General features: G+C 35.3%; 1 protein-coding gene across 3 annotated transcripts; it reads left to right on the top strand.

Moving 5' to 3' along the window:
- The first annotated feature begins 24 nt into the window (after window positions 1-24).
- LOC134711571 (serpin B6-like) lies at window positions 25-16863 on the top strand. 3 transcript variants are annotated; one of them, XM_063572238.1, is made up of 2 exons: window positions 25-138; window positions 14045-16863. In XM_063572238.1, the coding sequence occupies exon 2, from the start codon at window positions 14062-14064 to the stop codon at window positions 15355-15357; it is 1296 nt and encodes a 431-aa protein (XP_063428308.1). In that variant the 5' UTR covers window positions 25-138; window positions 14045-14061; the 3' UTR covers window positions 15358-16863. The 3 variants fall into 3 exon arrangements, with proteins under 3 accessions (XP_063428308.1, XP_063428310.1, XP_063428309.1); XM_063572240.1 differs by lacking the exon at window positions 25-138 and adding an exon at window positions 231-250; XM_063572239.1 differs by lacking the exon at window positions 25-138 and adding an exon at window positions 13736-13886.
- Window positions 16864-20672: the final 3809 nt, after the last annotated feature.

Consider the following 20672-nt stretch of genomic DNA (forward strand, 5'->3'; position numbering starts at 1 on the left):
GCGTTAGATATAGATGCATTCCGAAGTCTACTTTCATTTTATGAATCCTTGTCTAATCTTTGCTTCGCTCTACTGTAAAGCAGTGATACGGTTCCCAAGTTATTTTCATTTCCTTAATTTGTGACAGTCATGGAAACGGTAAGGAATATTTAGATAAATGATCCTTCACACACAAAATCAGTGCACCAGACAAAATAATTTTATGACTATCCATTAAAAAGCAAGTGTTAGTGTTACGAATCTGTCTCAGGTACCTGTATCACATTTGTTTAAATAACTGATAATGAATATATCTATGGGTTTTCTTCCTCATATATATTGATTGTTTCAGTCACTTAAAATGCTATTTTTAAAGCAAAGGAAGTTAATTTTTAGTCAAAGATTTTTATTATAAATGTTTAAATAGCCGTTATCATGGTTTATATAGGGGTTTTATCCATTTGGGACCCTTGTCCATAGTTTTTGATAGTATGAACTATACATCCTGATCTAGACTACCTACATTATCAAACCTAGATTTTTAGACGTCAATGTATTTATTTCTTAGGTGATATTTTTGGGTAAGCGGAAGAAGGGATCCCGTAGACCGCCCTACGTCACGATGCATGAATTATGCATATTCTATTTATAGGCTATTTTTAAACGATTCGGAAAATACTAATGCTAATAATAGAATTTTCTTAACATTTAAAACTATCTTAAAAAACCGATGCAAAATCATTAAGTTTCATGGAGAGTGGTAAAGGGTTATTTTCGTGGAACGTGATCGCGTTTTTTTATTTCACGTTCAACGTGTTTTTACTTTTTTATTTTACGTTCAGTCGTGCAAAACAGCTAGGTGTTCAACATGTTCTATTATAATGAAATTTTTATACATGCTTCGTGATTCAAATATAAAAAAAGAAGATGTGGTATGATTGCCAAGGAGACAACTATCCACAAAAGACCATAATGACACAAAATTAACAACTATAGGTCACCGCACGGCCTTCAACAATGAGCAAAGCCCATATGCCGCATAGTCAGCTATATAAGGACCCAATTAGACAATGTAAAACAATTCAATCGAGAAAACTAACGGCCTTATTTATGTAAAAAAATAAACGAAAAACAAATATGTAAAACATAAACCTACGACAACCACTGAATTCTAGCTAGGTTCCTGACTTGGGGCAGGCACATACATAAATAATTTGGCTGGGTTAAACATGTTAAACATGTTAGCGGTATCCCAACCCTCACCCTCACCAGTGGCGGATCCAGGAATTTTCATAAGTGGGGGCCCACTGACTGACCTAAGAGGGGGCCCGCTCCAGTCACGCTTCAGTGATTCCCTATATAAGCAACCAATTTTTTCCCCAAAAAGGGGGGGCGGGCCCCCTAGGCACCCCTCTTAATCCGCCTCTGCTCACCTGGGACAAGTGGTATAACAGTACAACATAAGAACGAACTATAAAAATCAGTTGAAAATTTCAAAGGCTTAAAAGCTTATTTTGCGTGCTCAGTATTTAAAAAAACATTTAAAAAAAACATTAGACAGGGATCGTCAACATGGTAAAGAACGAAATTGATTTAATTTTGTTTCCGTGATATGAAATGATAAGGCGGTAAGGCCAATGCTGGTGTTCCTTTATTTGCATTTTAAAAGTTAAGAATATCTTCATATACTTTTTTAAAAGCTAAAGCTGTAAATTATTTATATCATAAATATGTACACACTAAATTGGGAATATTAAGTAAAACAGAGAGTTCATATATACAAGAGGACAGTGACTCAGTCACAAAAGGTTCACCTTAAAGTCTTTATTTTTCGTGCAACGTTCATGACAGAAATTATTTCATGTTCAACGTGAAATGGTGTCTTAAATAGGAAAATGTTCCGCATTACAGTAGCATATATCATTGTCCCCTCATTAAGCAAATACATATTCCCTTTTAAGATATATATGATTTAGATACTTTGATGTAGGCAAATTGAAAAAAAAAACACGTAGCTTACAACGTTCTTAGACACGAGACATTTCCTTTACGGGGTGTGAGGGGGTGGTGGTAGTGGGGGTCGGGTCGGGGGTGCTGGTCTTCGTTTCCCCTGTTAATTGTTTATAATGAAGCTACATTTTCTATTAGGGCGTTTTACAGGATCTTCTGGGCGGTCTACATGATCCCCTGTTGTCTGAACCTTATATTTCTACTATAGAATGTTCTATAGGAGCTCCTATATTGTTTGTTTATCATGTATATAGCAAAGTACGTTCTACAGGATCACCTGGGCAGTCTATAGGATCCCCTGTTGTCTGAACATTGTATATAAACTATAAAACGTTCTATTGGATACCTTATTGTTTGTTTTTGATGTATCTACTAAAGGACTTTCTACGGGATCCCTTGGTCGGTCTGTGTAATCCCCTGCTTTCTCGACATTATGTATCTACTACAAGACGTTCTACAGAATCCCTGTTGTTTGTTTTTCAAGTATATACTAAAGGGCGTTCTACAGGATCCCTTGGTCGGTCTACGGGATCCCCTGTTTTCTCAACATAATAAATCTACTATAAGACGTTCTATACGATCCCCTATTGTTTGTTAATCAAGTATATACTAAAGGGCGTTCTACAGGATCCCCTGGGCGGTCTTCAAGATCCCTTGTTTTCTGAACATTATATATCTACTAAAGGACGTTCTATAAGACCCCCTGTTGATTGTTTTTCATGTTTATACTATAGGGCGGTCTACAGGATCCCCTGTTGTCTTTACATTATATATCTACTATAGGACGTTCTAAAGGAGCCCCTATAATGTTTGTTTATTATTTATATACTAAAGGGCGTTCTACCGGATCCCCTGGCCGTCTAGGATGCCCTGTGGATTGTTTTTTTTATGTTTATACTATAGGGCGTTCTACAGGATCCACTGGGCGGTCTACAGGATCCCCGTTTGTTTAAAAATATATATCTACTATAAGACGTTCTAAAGTATCCCCTGTTGTTTGTTTTTCATTTATATACTAAAGGGCGTTCTGTAGAATCCCCTGGACGGTCTACAGGATCGCCTGTTTTCTCAACATAATATATCTACTATAGGACGTTCTATAGGATCCCCTAGTGTTTGTTAATCATGTATATACTAAACTGCGTTCCACAATATCCACTATTTTCTCAACATGATATATCTAATATAAGACGTTCTATAGGATCCCCTATTGTTGTTAATCATGTATATACTAAAGGGCGTTCTACAGGATCCCTTGGGCGGTCATCAGGATACTATGTTGTCTTTACATTATATATGTACTAAATGACGTTCTGTAAGACCCCCATTTGATTGTTTTTCATGTTTATACTAAAGGGCGTTCTATACTATCCCCTGTGCGGTCTACAGGATTCCCTGTGGATTGTTTTTTATGTTTATACTATAGGGCGTTCTACAGGATCCCCTGGGCGGTCTACAGGATCCCCTGTTTTCTCAACATAATATATCTACTATAAGACGTTCTATAGGATCCCCTATTGTTGTTAATCATGTATATACTAAAGGGTGTTCTAAAGGATCCCTTGGGCGGTTTTAGGATACTATGTTGTCTTTACAATATATATGTACTAAATGACGTTCTATAAGACCCCCTGTTGATTGTTTTTCATGTTTATACTATAGGGCGTTCTACATGATCCCCCTGGTCGGTCTACAGGATCCCCTTGTGTATTAACATTATATATCAACTATAGGACGTTCTATAGGATCCCCTTTATTGTTTGTTTATTATTTATATACTAAAGGGCGTTCTACATGAACCCCTGGGCGGTCTACAGGATGTCCTGTTGATTGTTTTTTATGTTTATACTATAAGGCGTTCTACAGGATCCAATGGTCGGTCTCCAGGATCCCCGTTTGTTTAAAAATATATCTACTATAAGACGTTCTAAAGTATCCCCTGTTGTATGTTTTTCATTTATATACTAAAGGGCGTTCTACAGAACCCCCTGGGCGGTCTCCATGATCCCCTGTTTTCTCAACATTATATATCCACTATACGACGTTCTATAGGATCCCTATTGTTTGTTAATCATGTATATACTAAAGGGCGTTCTACAGGATCCCTTGAGCGGTCTTTAGAATACTCTGTTGTCTTTACAGTATATATGAACTTAATGGCGTTCTATCATGAAGACTTCCTGTTGGTTGTTTTTCATGTTTATACTATAGGGCGTTCTACAGGATCCCCTGGGCGGTCTACAGGATCCCCGTTTGTTTAAAAATACATATCTACTATAAGACGTTCTTAAGTATCCCTTGATGTTTGTTTTTCATTTATATACTAAAAGGGCGTTCTACAGGATCCCCTGTTTTCTCAACATTATATATCCACCATAGGACGTTCTATAGGATCCCCTGTTGATTGTTTTTCATGTTTATACTATAGTCCGTTCTACAGGATCTCCTGTTGTCTGAGCATTATATATTCTTTAGGATCCTGTTTGATTTGTATGCATCTAGTATAGGTTCCCCTGTTTTTAAACATGTATCATCTTTACATATTTTCTAGGGGGCGTTTTGTAGGATCCCCTGTTGTTGAATAGTCGTGTATCTGCATTCTGTAGGACGTTCTATAGGGTCTCCGGGCGGTTTTTAGAATCGCCTGCTGTTTGTTCATTATGTTTCTAGTATAAGACGTTCTTTAAGATCCTTTAGATCGTCTATATGTTCCCCTGTTGGTTGTTAATCATGCATCAATAACAGGGCGTTCTATAGGATCCCTTGTTGTATTATAATTGTGCATCTGCTATATAGGGCTTTCTATAGGATCCCCGGTCGGCCTATAAGATCCCCTATTGTTTTATAATCGTGAATCTGCTATAGGGCGTTCTATAGAATCCTTGGGTCGTTCTAAAGGACCCCCTGTTGTTTGTTCACCATGTATTTTCCAGATGGTGTTCGATATAATCCAAAGGTCGATCTAAGGGAGCCCCAGTTGTTTGTTCATCATGTATCTATTAGAGGACATTTAATAGGATCCCCGAGACTGTCTATAGGACCCCGTTGTTTGTTAATCATATATATACTAGAGAACGTTCTATAAAATCCCCTGTTTGGTCTATAGGATCACTTCTTGTTTAATAATCGTGTAGCTGCTATACGGTGTTATATAGGATCCCGGGGCGGTCTATAGGATCCCCTGGTTATTTTTTTCATTATGTTTCCAGTATAAGGCGTTCTATAAGATCCTCTTGACCGCTTATAAGTTCCCCTGTTCGTTGTGCATCATGTATCTATAACAGGGCGTTTATATGATCAACTGGGCGGTCTATACCCATTGTTTAATATTTGTGTATCTGCTAGATGTATCCACTTGAAGGTGTCCTATTTAGGATCCCCTTTAGTTGAAGAATCGTGTATCTAATAAAGGGCGTTCTATAGGATCCCCGGGGCGTTCTATAGGATCCATTGTTGCTTGTTTATCATGTATCTACAATAGGGCGTTCTATAGAATTCCCTGGGCGGTCTGTATGATCCCGTATTGTTTAATAATCGTGCATCTGCTATAGGGCGTTCTTTAAGATCCCTGGGTCGATCCATAGAATCTCTAGGTTGGTCTATAGGAGCCATGTTGTTTGTTCATAATGTATCTATTGGAGGGCGTTCTACAGGGTCCCCTGGGCGGTCTATAGGATTCCCTGTGGTTTAATAATTGTGTATCTGCTATACGGTGTTCTATAGGATCCCGTTGTTTGTTAATCATGTATCTACTAGGGAGCGTTCTATGGGATCCCCTATTGGATCTATTTGATCACCTGTTGTGCAATATTCGTGTATTTGCTATAGGGCGTTCTATAGGATCCCCTGTTCGTTGTTCATGTAACAGGATGTTCTATACGATACCCTGTGCGGTTTATAGGATCCCCGGGTCGGTCTTAGGATCCCTTCTTGTTTAATAATCGTGCATCTGCTATAGGACGTCCTTTGTTATCCCTTTCAAAGGGGGCATATTAATGTTCGTTTCTTCTTTTTTTTTCATTTCGTTTATAATATATCTTCTTAAGTGTATAAAATATCTTATTGAATTAATAAGATATCTTATAAAGTATATAAGCTATGTTTTAAAGTTGATAAGATATCTTGTAAAAGGTAAATTATATAAAATGTCTTATATATTATATATTATATGAGATATATTTTATATTTTATTATTACATAGAATATATTATCATTAATAGACAGTGCATCATCAATTCATCGGAAAGGGATATTAAAAGACGGGTCAATTTCTTTTCTCCTGTCTGTACAAATCAATAAGAATACGAAAACAAATAGAATTGCCGTTTAGAGCAAAGGCGGATGTCATATTGTTCTCAAGTTGCCAGACGACCTTTCCATTTCTAGGTGTCCGTCAAATATAAATAAAATTTATACTAAAAAAACTACCTACGGCTAGGTACATGTAGTTCTGAGGATCATACAAATTGTTGACACCTACTTTGTATAATGAATATCATGGTTCTTTGCTCGGGAATACAAGAACTATATACAATAAACATAAAAAAATATTGTTGACCAGTGTTTATAGTAATAGAGACCATCTGGGACAATCCCCTTATAAAAAAGCACAACTTTATATAATGGTTTACATTATGCCATAATTCCATAAAAATGAATGTGTCTATCCTTTTCCGAGAACTTTTCGGGACAATAACATTATGGGGAAAAAGAAAAGAAAAAGAAAAAAAAACAATAACAATATGCGGTTCGACCTTTGAAAGGGATAACATAGAACGCTTTGTAGCAGATACAAGGTTATTAAACAATAGGGGATCCTATAGACAGACCCGGGGATCCTATAGAACGCACTATAGAATATGCGCGATTATTAAACAAAAGGGGATCATATAGACCGCCAAGGTATAAACAATAGCGAATCCTATAGACAGACCCGGTGATCCTATAAAATGCACTATAGAATATGCACGATTATTAAACAAAAGGGGGTCCTGTAGACCGCCCAGGGGATCGTATAGAACAACCTGTTATAAATACATGATGAACAACCAACAGGGGATCCTACAGACAGCCAAGGGGAACGTATAGAACAACCTGTTATAGATACATTATGAACAAACAACTGGGGATCCTATAGACCGCCCCGGGAATCCTTTAGAACGCCCTATAGCAGATACACAATTATTAGACCACAAGGGATCATAAAGAACGCCTATGGGAAGCATATATAACGCCCTCTAAAAGATACATGATGAAAAAACTACATGGCTCCTATAGACCGACCCTGGGATTTTATGGAACACCCTCTAGAAGAAACATGTTGAACAAACAACAGAGGATCCTATGGACCGACCCAAGATCCCAAAGAATTCCCTATGGCAGATGCGCGATTATTAAACACTACGGGATCCTATAGACCGCCTAGGGAACCTATAGAACAACCTGTTATAGATTCATGATTAACAACCAACAGGGGATCCTATAGAACGCCCCCGGGAACCTATAGAACGCCTTATAGCAGATACACGATTATAACACAACAGGTAATCCTATAGACCCAACAGGTGATCCCATAGAACGCTCGCTGGTAGATTAATCTAGTGAATACATGAAAACTAAACAATGGGATCCTATAAAACGCCCCGGGTATTCTATAGAACGCCCTTTACAGATACACACCCATTAAACCACAGGGGATCATATCGACCGCCCATGGGAGCATATATATAACGCCCTCAAATATATACATGAAAAACAAACAACAGTTTAAGCTATATAACGTCCCATAGTAGATATATAGTATTCAAACAACAGGGGGTCCTGTAGAGCGTCTTTTAGTAGATATATAATGTTCAGACAACAGGGGATCCTGTAGACCGCCCAGGGGATCCTGTAGAACGCCCCTTAGTATATACACGATAAACAGATATATAGGATCCTATAAAACGTTATATAGTAGATATATAATGTTCAGACAAAAGAGGATACTGTAGAACGCATAAACACGAATAACACCAAAAGGGGACCCTATAGAACGTCCTATTTGAGATATATACCGTTGAGAAAACAGGAGATCCTGCAGAACACCCAAGGGATTATAAAAGCCTTATAGTATATACATGAAAAACAAACTACAGGGGGACCTATAGAATTTCCTTTCTCAGATGCATAATTTTTTACAAAAGAGGATCCTGTAGACCCGCCCTGGGGATCCTGTAGAACGACCTATAGTCGAAACATGAAAAAACGATCAATAGGGGGTCTTTTACAACGTCCTTTAATATATATATATATAATGATAAGACAACAGGGGATCGTGTAGAACGCCCAATGAATGAACAACAAACAACAGGGGATCCTGCAAACCGTCCAGGGGATACTGTAGAGCGCCCTATGGTATAAACCTGACTAACAAACAACAGGGGATCCTATAGAACGTCTTATCGTAGATATATAATGTTGAGAAAACAGGGGATCCTGTAGACCGCCAAGGGGGTCTTGTAGAACGCCCGATAGTATAAACCTTAACAACAAACAAAAGGGGATCATATAGAACGTCTTTTAGTAGATAAATAATGTTGAGATAACAGGGGATCCTGCAGACCGCCCAGGGAATACTGTAGAACGCCCTATAGTATAAACATGAACAACAAACAACAGGGGATCCTATAGAACGTCTCATAGTAGATAAGTAATGTTGAGAAAATAGGGGATCCTGCAGACCGCCCAGGGGATACTGTAAAACTCCCTATAGTATATACTTGAAAAAAAAAACAGGGGATCCTATAGAACGTCTTAAAGTAGATATATAATGTTGAGAAAACAGAGGATCCTGTAGACCGCCAAGGGGATCTTGTAGAACGCCCGATAGTATAAACCTTAACAACAAACAAAAGGGGATCATATAGAACGTCTTTTAGTAGATAAATAATGTTGAGAAAACAGGGGATCCTGCAGACCGCCCAGGGGATACTGTAGAACGCCCTATAGTATAAACATGAACAACAAACAACAGGGGATCCTATAGAACGTCTTACAGCAGATAAATATGTTGAGAAAACAGGGGATCCTGCAGACCGCCCAGGGGATACTGTAGAACGCCCTATAGTATAAACATGAACAACAAACAACAGGAGATCCTATAGAACGTCTCATAGTAGATAAGTAATGTTGAGAAAATAGGGGATCCTGCAGACCGCCCAGGGGATACTCTAAAACTCCCTATAGTATATACTTGGAAAAAAACCCAACAGGGGATCCTAAAGAACGTCTTAAAGTAGATATATAATGTTGAGAAAACAGGGGATCCTGTTGACCGCCTAGGGAATCCTGTAGAACCCCTATAGTATACACTTGAAAAACAGACAACATGGGATCCTTTAGAACGACTTATAGTAGATACATAATGTTGATAAAACTTGTGATCCTGCAGACCGCCCAGGGGATACTGTAGAGCGCCCTATAGTATAAACCTGAACAACAAACAACAGGGGATCCTATAGAACGTCTCATAGTTTATAAGTAATGTTGAGAAAACAGGGGATCCTGAAAACCGCCCAGGGGATACTGTAGAACGCCCTGTAGTATACACTTGAAAAACAATCATCAGGGGGTCTTATGAGCGTCCTATAGTAGATATATGATGTTAAGACAACAGGGGATACTGTAGAGCGCCCTATAGTATAAACCTGAACAACAAACAACAGGGGATCCTATAGAACGTCTCATAGTAGATAAGTAATGTTGAGAAAACAGGGGATCCTGCAGACCGCCCAGGGGATACTGTAGAACGCCCTATAGTAAACACTTGAAAGACAAATAACAGGGGGTCCTATTGAACGTCCTCTAGTAGATATATAATGTAAAGACAACAGGGGATCCTGCAGACCGCCCAGGGGATACCGTAGAACGCCCTATAGTATAAACATAAACAACAAACAACAGGGGATCCTATAGAAAGCCTTATAGTGTAAACATGATAATTAAACAACAGCTTTCTTAAATGCATAATTTTCATAAACAACAGGGGACCCTGTAAACCGTCCAGGGGATCTAGTAGAACGCCCTATGCTATAGACTTGAAAAACAAACAACAGGGGATCCTGTAGAACGTTCTCTTAGCCTAAAAGATACATAAAAAACAAACAATAGGGTATCCTATAGAACGGTCTATAGTTTATATATAATGTTGAGAAAACAGGGGGTCCCACAGACCGACCAAGGGATCCAGTAGAGAGTCCTTTAGTATAAACATGATAAACAAAGAACAGGGGATTCTATAGAACGTTCTCTTAGCCTAGTACATGTAGATACATAAAAGCAAACAATAGGGTATCCTTATAGTTTAAATATAATGTTCAGGGGATCTGGAGAACACCCCCTTTAGTATATACATGATAAACAAACAATATGGAATCCTATATATTTTTTATAAATAAAGGGCATAAAATCAGATACAATTGATTTGCATAATTGGTAACAACAACAATAATAGAGGCATATACATATATATATTGAATATAAGTATTGGTCAGAATGAAGCCAAAAACCACATATATATATTGTGAATAAAAGAATAATAAAATTACATTATATATGTATGTATTCTCAAATAGTTTACATGACTTAGTGTCAGTGTTCATACCTGATCTCCTTAATTCAAAACAATCACCATTATAACAGACCAGTTCTTCCATAAGAGTAACATTTTCCTGGGTCAAGAGCCATAAAAATTTAGAAGATTTATTCAAATTTATAAAATTTTAACAATTGTTAGAAATGTCGTGGAAAAAATCGCCCCTTTGAATATCATAAAGAGGGCATTCTAATAAAACATGAAGCTCATCTTCAACTTTACCGAGTGAGCAATTAGAACAAAGACACTCAGATCTTTCTATATGTTTTTTTTGAATATCTGTTTGTCTCAACTTTTAAAGAGTGAGCGCTTATTCTTAATTTACAAATTGACTGTCTTTTTTTTAAGTTCTGTAATTCTAAATATTTTTCTTTCTTAAAACATTTTTTCCCCTTTTTCGGAGTTAATTGTTTGATACTTCAGTTTATTCCAAACTGTGAAATAACTTTTACATAGTTTTTTTTTAACATACTGACATAAAGAACCGCTTGATTGGTCAAAATTTGGTATTCAAGCTCTCTCTGAATATAATCCCTTCTTTCAAACGTTCCAGTCTATGGCAATATTTTAACATTGATAAAATTATAGTAAAATGCATAGGAAATCTACCAATCGCTGACATTACAGCTATATTACTTGACTTTCTGTTTACACCAAGAATATATTTCATAAATTTGGTATGAGCTTTTTCAGAAGAATCCTGACCAAAAACTTGTTCCTAAAGAACGTTCTATACTACAGTAGATATTTATATAATATTCAGACAACAAGGGATCATGTAGACTGCCCAGGGGATCCTGTAGAACGTCCTTTAGTGTATACATGATAAACAAACAATAAAAGGGATCATATAGAACGTTCTGTAGTAGATATATAAGGTTCAGACAACAGGGGATCATGTAGAACGACCAGGGGATCATGTAGAACGACCAGGGGATCATGTAGAACGCCCTAACAGTAGCTTTATTGCAAACAAGTAACAATGTTTCCTATAGAACGTCCAGCTATAGTAGAATGGTCAGACAAAAGGGGTCAGATTACAGATTCGTTTCTTTAAACGAAGACCAGTTTAAACACCCTCTCACACTCCTGTATAGCCTTAGTACGTGTAACATGTTTAACATGTGTAAGCTACATCTTTTTTTCAATTTGCCTACATAAAAATACTCTTTTAAACGGATAATAAAAATATTATATACTCCATAGTATATCCAAATCATGGGACCACATGCATGTGACATTTGCAGGTCTTTAATTCACAGAATTAAGGCACTTATTACTACTGTTTATCATATCTATATGTAATGTATCATGTACATTTTAAAAAGGAATCTGTATATGATATTTGCACAATGATATATGCTACTGTAATGCGGTACATTTTACTTTTTTTTCATGTGATATAAATAAATAAAGCAAATTCACCGTGTTACATGAAAGTAAATGATATTGAATCCTTTTTTTAATAGTTGTACATGTTGAGAATATTCTATTTTTAGAATAAGTATTTTCAGAATCGTTTATAAATAGCTTATAAATAGAATATGCATAATTCATGAATCGTGACGTAGGGCGGTCTACGGGATCCCTTCTTCCGCTTACCATATTTTTGTGTCCCTGACAAAATAGCCTCCATGGCACTATTTTGTAGGTTTACACAAAAATAGCAATTAAAATAGAATTTTGCTATTTTGCCTGTTTTATCAGACTATAAGAAATACAAGATCTAATTCTTTTGAAACTCTTTATCATGATTTATTTACAAATGATGTGTGTGGCTAGTAGTCCTATAATGTAGGACTTGGAAGGTTCAATCATCTGCATTCAATGTTTTTTATCCAATAGATTTTTTTTTACCATTGATAGTTTACTGACATGCCAGTGAATAATATTTCATAACTCTTCAATTTCATAGAATTAATGAAAAAAAATGAAGCACTATAGATACAAACAAGACACCAAAGTTTCATGAAAACTGCTCAAATAAAATTGAGATGGGAAATGGGGAATGTGTCAAAGAGACAACAACCCAACCATAAAAAAAACAACAGCAGAAGGTCACCAACAGGTCTTCATTGTAGCGAGAAATTCCTGCACCAGGAGGCGTCCTTCAGCTGGCCCCTAAACAAATATATACAAGTTCAGTAATAATGAACGCCATACTAATTTCCAATTTGTACACAAGAAACTGAAATTAAAAAAGCATTTTAAGTCAGTGTCCGAAAAACTGGAAAATCACCCCTTTTTTATGTATTCTTACTTAAAGTCCAAAGACTACAGAACATAGAATCTGAAATTTTAGAAAAACCGAAAGGAATTTGTCAATATGTATGAAAAAAGTAAAATCACAAAAATACTGAACTCAGAGGAAAATCAATTAGGAAAGTCCATAATCACATGGCAAAATAAAATAACAAAACGCATCAAAAACGAATAGACAAGAACTGTCATATTCCTGACTTAGTACAGGCATTTTCAAATGTCGAAAATGGTAGATTAAACCTGGTTCTATAGCGCTAACCCTCTCTCTTTAATAACAGTCTCATCAAATTCCGTTATATTTACATGATGCGTTAAATAAATAGTCACAAAAATTCACTTAAGTTTTATGAAAATAGCTTAAAGCATTTTGAGTTATAGTGAATATAGTCAGAAAAGTGGGAAATCACCCACCTTTATTGATAAAATTTAATTGAAAGGAAATTGGTCAATAGATATGAATAATTCACCAAAATTTCATAAAATTTAATGGAAGTATACCATAATTTATCCTATCTTTAAAGATGGGCGTATAAAATCAGTTGTTTAAATTCAGCACTGAGGTTGTATCATAACTTGTGTTATTTCAAACATTAAAATAGGACAATTACACTAAGTGAAATGCAGAACTATAACAGCATATTGTATTATTGATTATATTTAAAAGAACAAAAATGTTGAAAAGATTTAATTAACATTTTGCTCTTCCTTGTTCTATTATTAGGTTACATATTGAAAATGTCATCCACTACTTTTGATTTGTTTCTTCCTGTTTAATATAGTCATGATAATGTTTCGTATTATTTCTTCCTGCATTATTTTTTGGAATCTAATCTGTGTAGATTAATTAGTTTGAAAGGAAATAATTTGATTTAATATTTTGCTAGCAAAGCACCATTCTTCCTTCCCTTTATTGTATAGAATAGAGTACAAGGAAGAAATTGATTAAACAAGGTTGAATAAGCTGATTTGCAAAAAATGGAGAAGGCAGATCAATTGTAAGGTAAAGAGTTTTTCTATTTATACATGTTACATAACATGTATAAGGGATACAGAAATTACTTTATTACAAATACATTTTTATTTACTGAAACATGTAAGTCAATATGTTGCATATATTACCATAATTAATTTACAATATGATATGTATTGTATTTTCAGGTTTGAATAAGTAATAAATGAAAAAGATTACATCATACTTCCCAAAGAAAGGTGTGCTGAAAGTGTTACTGTGGTTCCTACTGCTGCTGGATTTATTCATTTTGACCTTTAGTTCTTCAAGTTTAAATATGGCCGACAGCAATTTAAATAATGACACATCTGCAGCATTATCCAAGTCCAATTTACAGTTCACTTTTAAGCTGCACAAAGAGTTAACAAAGGGTAATTCCAACAATCTTTTCTTTTCACCGTTCAGTATATCTACTGCCCTTGCTATGACCTTCCTTGGAGCACGAGAGAAAACTGCAGAACAAATGGCAGACGCATTGGGAATATCAGATATGAAAGATGAGGTTCATCAAAATTTCGAAAAGTATCTGTCTATTATTTTGAAGGAAAATGAAAATTTTACTCTACATACAGCTAACAGACTCTTTCCAAACCATTTATCCAAAGTTGAGACTGATTATATAAATAGTTGTATAAAACACTACCAAGCTGACATACTTCCATTAGATTTTTCTCAAGGTGAGGTTTCTAGGAAAACTATCAATGAATGGGTCAGTAAGAGAACAAATAACAAGATTAAGGATTTGATTGGTTCTGGAGTTCTAAAACCAGATGTTTTCATGGTTCTTGTAAATGCAATATATTTCAAAGGTAATTGGGCTAGCCAGTTTGACAAAAAGAAAACTCGTAAAGACCGCTTCCACATAAACCTCTCAGAACAAGTAGAAGTTGATATGATGTATCAAAAGAAGAAATTTTCCTACACATATAATCCACAGCACCTCTGCAGTGTGTTAGAATTGCCATATAAAGGAGACAGCCTCAGTATGGTATTCATCCTGCCAGATATGACTGATGGTTTGTCTGCCATTGAAGAAGCCATGAATCCTGATTTGTTCAATGAACTTCAGAGTACTCTCAGAAATAATTCAGATGTTGAAGTTTTTATACCAAAATTTAAGTTGGAAACTCAATTTGAACTGTCAACAATTTTGTCCAAATTGGGAATGCCAGACGCCTTCAACGAAGCAAAGGCAGATTTTTCTGGGATGGATAAAACAAAGAATGTTTATATTTCTAAAGTCATACACAAGGCTTTTGTAGAAGTGAATGAAGAAGGAACAGAAGCAGCTGCAGCAACAGGGGTGGTCATGATGACGAGAGCTGCCGTCCGTAGGCTTATATTTAAGGCTGACAAACCATTTTTATTCTTTATCAAGGACAAGAGATCTAATATTATTCTGTTTAGTGGTAGATACAGTGGTCCAGAAGGTAATGTTGTGAGAGCCAGAGAAGACCTCTAGAATTCAAGATTGATTTAATTGTCTTGAATTCAACTGATTTAATTGTCTTGGTATCACTTATATATAATATTTATTTATTTGATTAGATTATTACAGTTGATATGATCATGATATTCAGATATGTTTTTCATAAGCAATTTAATTCTTTTGTTCTTTTTATACATGCTGTGATAAATTATTTATTATTGACATTTTAACCCAAAAAATGTGAAGTTAGATTACCTTTAAGAGATTACTGTATTCATTTTTAATGTTTTTAAAACATCAACTCAGTGGCTGATCCCCCTTTTTTTTTTGAAGATCAATGCATTTGAATGGGGACATATGGGTAGACCCCTTCCCCCTTTGAATATGGCTGGATCCACCCTTGCAACTGTAGATTTTATTGTTTCAAAACTATTTTATCAGCAAAATGTAATTATAGCTATGAATTCTGATATTGATGCAAACAAATATTGAAATACAACAATGTCATCTTATTTCAATGTATATTTGAATTTTAATAATTGAGAAAATGATATCTATTTAAGGTTCCTACATACAATGCAGAGCCTGTTCATAAAAATTGAGCACTAATAATATGTACATGATGTATAATTAAATCCTGTCTAATGTTTTGAAATCCTGTATTATAATATTATGAAATCCTGTATAAGTTATGAAATTCTGAAGTACACTGATCAATCAAAGCAGGAGTAATAGGGCAAGAGGCCTTGGACACCCTTAAATGCATTATCAAATATGATTTAAAGTCCGAGACATTTTTTAGACGTCCCATTCCAAACATTGCCTAGTTTGCTTGGTTACATATGTTAATGATGGTTTATTCCTTTAGTGTAATAATATTATTACAGGTAGCATTGTAATTTATAGTTTTTATTCTTCAAACAATGTTGGTGACATATTCATATTATTGAGTTATTCATATATATCTTTTACCATATATATGTACGTCATGTACCGTAATTTTGAAAGAGGGTCGTCGAAGCAAAAATGATTTTGTGTTAATTATATGATTTTTTCAATAAGCCAAAAATAGGTTTCATTGCTTTAATAATACTAGTTTCTGAATTATAGGGTATTTTAAATGCTGAAATGAAATAAGCAAAGTTTTTGAATAATATCGAAAATTATTGATAGTCATGTATTACCATTTATGAACACACATGCACAATTATTAGAATTAAAGAAAAAAGTATTGCAACAACTATAAATGTTTTTTTTTATATAGATTAGACTTGTTTTTTCCATTTGAATGGTTTTACACTAGTAATTTTGGGGCCCTTTATAGTTTATTGTTCGGTGTTAGTCCAGGCTCTGTGTTGAAGGCTGTACATTGACCCATAATGGATTACTTTTATAAATTGTTATTTGGATGGAGAGTTGTCTCATTGGCACTCACACCACATATTCCTATATTTATGTTAGTTAACATTCTACATAGTTTCACTTGGTTGTGTTTCAGAAGAGAGCAAAATTATCATTTCAATAAAAGATGGTATTCTCTCTTTTTTTCATTAAGTTTATACAATTTTACATTGTTTTAGCCAATATATTTATATCAAGCCAGTCAACATGTAGGTTGAGTTCGAACCCTGCTCGTGCATATGTACTTGACTCCAATCTTAATTGACAAGAATTGTCAGTTTTCCTATCGAAGGTCGTGGTTTTCTCCAGGCACTCCAGCTTCCTCCACCAATAAAAACGAAATAGCCTATATGTGGTGCTTAAAAGTGGAGTTAAAACACTCATTCAGTCTTCAACTATAGATAAAATAACAACAATTATTTGTAAATAACATAGACAATCATGGACAACAATCCTAAATTGAAACAGGTACATAGATTTCAAGCTAGGCTTAACTTGTTAATTGTAGCTCACCAGTGGCGGTTCCAGGAATTTTCATAAGTGGGGGCCCACTGACTGATCTAAGAGGGGGCCCACTTCAGTCACGCTTCAGTAATTCCCTATATAAGCAACCAAATTTTTTCCCAAAAAGGGGGGGGGGGGCTCGGCCCCCCCCCCCCCCCCCCCTAAATCCGCCTCTGTTCACCTTCAACATAGGTCCATATCAGTTATTAAGTTATTACCATCAATTGGTGTGCATCACTTAACATATTTGAACAAAACTTTGTGTGAATGTTCCTTGTGGTATCTAATTTAAAAATTGAATTGGAGATTGATTCAACAAACATAGCTGATTTTGCTTAAATTAGAGCATCGGAGATTTATCGTATTTTGTAGTAATATGGAATATAATCTCGAAAAATAAGTTGATTATTTCTAATAATTGGCCCCCTTGGTATGTAATTTTGTTCTAAATTTTTGCAATTTTGAAAACTATTGCAGATGGATACAACAATTTATAAATTGCAAAATCTATCAGCAAAACACGATTTGTCTCTTTCAAAGTTTAACATTTCAAAATCAGATCTATCTTCCTTGAAAATTTCAGAAAAATGGAATACATCATTTGTCAGGGATAACTTTAAAAGATATAAGTTTGCAGACTAATTTTATTTTTACTGTGTGTAAATTTCCAAAAAGTATCAGTTTATAAGTTGTATGAAATGTTCTGACTCATCGATAAACATGACTTCATTTTCTTTAAACTTGGGGGTCCAACTACAAATATTGGCTTATTTCTCAAAAACTCAAAACAGCGATTTAAAATGATAAATATGAAAATAAGATGCAGTTTGATTACCAATGAGACAACTCTCCGTTAGAGACCAAATGGCATATAAGATTAACGGCCGGATTTATGTACTTATGTACACAAATATGATTTACAGCAATAACCGACAACCAGCTATGAATTTAATATGACAGTACATGATCGTACACTTGATTGTTCTACATCTTCACTCACTCACTCATCCTCTTCGTGCTTCTCACAGCAGCATATAAGGCCACAACCATTACTAGCCACATTTGCATGTCTTTTGTCTTCTTCTCAATCTTCCAGATTTCTAACGGTCTTTCATCATAGTTATCTATGCCAGGTCTCTTTTTGCTTCCCTCTTTTTCGTCTACCATAATGTGTCCATCGCAGAGCAATCTTTGTGATATTCTCATTTTAATTTCACAAGACCAATCCAACGTCATCTTTTCCTTTTAATCTTCGACTCAATACAAAATTGATTGGTTTTGTTGTACAGGTCTGATTTAGGTCTTTGTCGGTTATCATATTGAGCCTGAATATCTTGCAGATTTTCTTCATGCAGGTGTTAAGGAATGAGAACAGTCTTTTCAAGTCTGATTGGATAATTCTTCAGCATTCTGCCCCATATAGAAGGACTGACTTCGCATTGATGGTGTATAATCTGATCATCCATATGGGCTGTCATTGGAAGAATCATTAAAGGCAACAGTAGTATACCGCTGTCCATATCTGGCTTTGCAAATTCTGGCTCTAATATCTTTGCTGTTCCATTGGTGTTACTTAGCATGCTCCCAAGATATGTAATGTCATCCTCAACCTCTTCTATGAGTTTAAATGATTATAGCCAGACCTATAATTTGTGTTGTTTAATTCAGTCTGTTGGTTTTGTTTAGCAAGTTGTTGCTGTTGTTGGAAAGAAGACAGATATCATCAGCAAAGGAATTCATGGTCCGTATGATGCCTATGACGTTATTTCCTTAAGTTGTTCTCATACACCAACCAATTGCTGTGATGAATAAGATACGATATATTTTACACGTTTGTCATACCCCATAAGTTACTTACAACCATTCTTTCTGTTGATCGTTATGTAATACACAGCATTCATAGTTGTTGTAGAAAGCTTTAAATAAGGTGATTATTTTTAATTTCATCATATGCTCTAAAAATGGTCCATAGGCAACTTATTTTTAATACTGTCTAAGTCTCGACGACATTCGACGAGATCAATGACTAGTTTGTTTTGCCACTCTGTACTCTATATTATATTTCAGATGGTATAACTATGGTCGGTACATCCAATAACTGATCTAAATGCTGTCTGCTCTTTTTTCCGAATTTCATCTAGAGCATCATCAATTCTGTTACAAAGTACTATCAGTATTATCTTTCTAGGTACTGACAGCAAAGTTATACCACGCCAGTTGTTGAATCTGTTCGATCTTCTGATTTGAGTTGTTTTACAATGAGACCATTTGCTAAATCATTGGGTATAGTGTCATTTCTCCAGATATGTCTTAACAGCTCATGAAACATGGCTGTGCTAGTTAATTTCTATGTCTGCCTTAGGCAACTGACAGCAAAGTTATACCACGCCAGTTGTTGAATCTGTTCGATCTTCTGATTTGAGTTGTTTTACAATGAGACCATTTGCTAAATCATTGGGTATAGTGTCATTTCTCCAGATATGTCTTAACAGCTCATGAAACATGGCTGTGCTAGTTAATTTCTATGTCTGCCTTAGGCATCTAAGTCATGTGTTTCCCATTCTTCAGTCTTGAGTATTGCCTTCCTGATTTCACCCGTTGATACTTCCCCAATGTCTAAAATTGAGAATGGAAATGGAAATGTGTCAAAAACGAGACAACTATGATCTTTTGTGATTTTATAGACGGTGCTAATTTCTCCTTTAAAACCTACTGTCTTCTTTGGCAAGTGACTCTATGTATATTGCCTTATCTGTTTTGGCTGTACGTTTTACTTTTATGTCTTTGACTAAATAATCTTTTCGTAGAGTTTGGATTCGTTCTGATTTTGTACTATTTAGTTTTGTCTTTATATCTTTTCTCTGCTGAATGCTAATCCAAGTGTTTTCACTTATCCATTTCTTTCTTAGACATCTTCTGAGTCCTGAAGTGTTTTTTGAAGTTTCTTTAAACACTGTTTTGATCTTACTCCATCCCTGTTCTAAGCTTTCTACAATCATTAGCCCATTAATTGTCTTGTAGGTCTTCTTATACTTTAAAGCTGTTTCTGAAATCAATCTAAAATTTATTCCGAATTTTAGGCTGTTTCAGTATGTGAGAAATTACTTTTAAATTAAGGAATGTATCTCCTTCATTCAAAGCTCTTATTACTTGCCTGGCTTTGACTATAATTTTTGTACTTGGATTATAGATCTTTATCTTTTAATAAGCTTTTGATTTTCATCTGTTTTGTCCTCGAGCATCACTGAACAGACATTGGTTGTCGAACTGCGTATGATGCAGGGACATTTGTACCGTTAATGTTATTGACTGTATCGAATATTTCCCTCTTGTTGGATCTATTATTAACTGCTTTTCTTAGCTTCAGCCAAATTTTACTACTGATCAAGTGATGGTTATTACCACAGTAGTCTCCCCTCATAGCTCTTGCATCACAAAGTGAG

Source organism: Mytilus trossulus, chromosome 3, assembly GCF_036588685.1.
Source record: "Mytilus trossulus isolate FHL-02 chromosome 3, PNRI_Mtr1.1.1.hap1, whole genome shotgun sequence".
Classification (NCBI taxonomy): Eukaryota; Metazoa; Mollusca; class Bivalvia; order Mytilida; family Mytilidae; genus Mytilus; species Mytilus trossulus.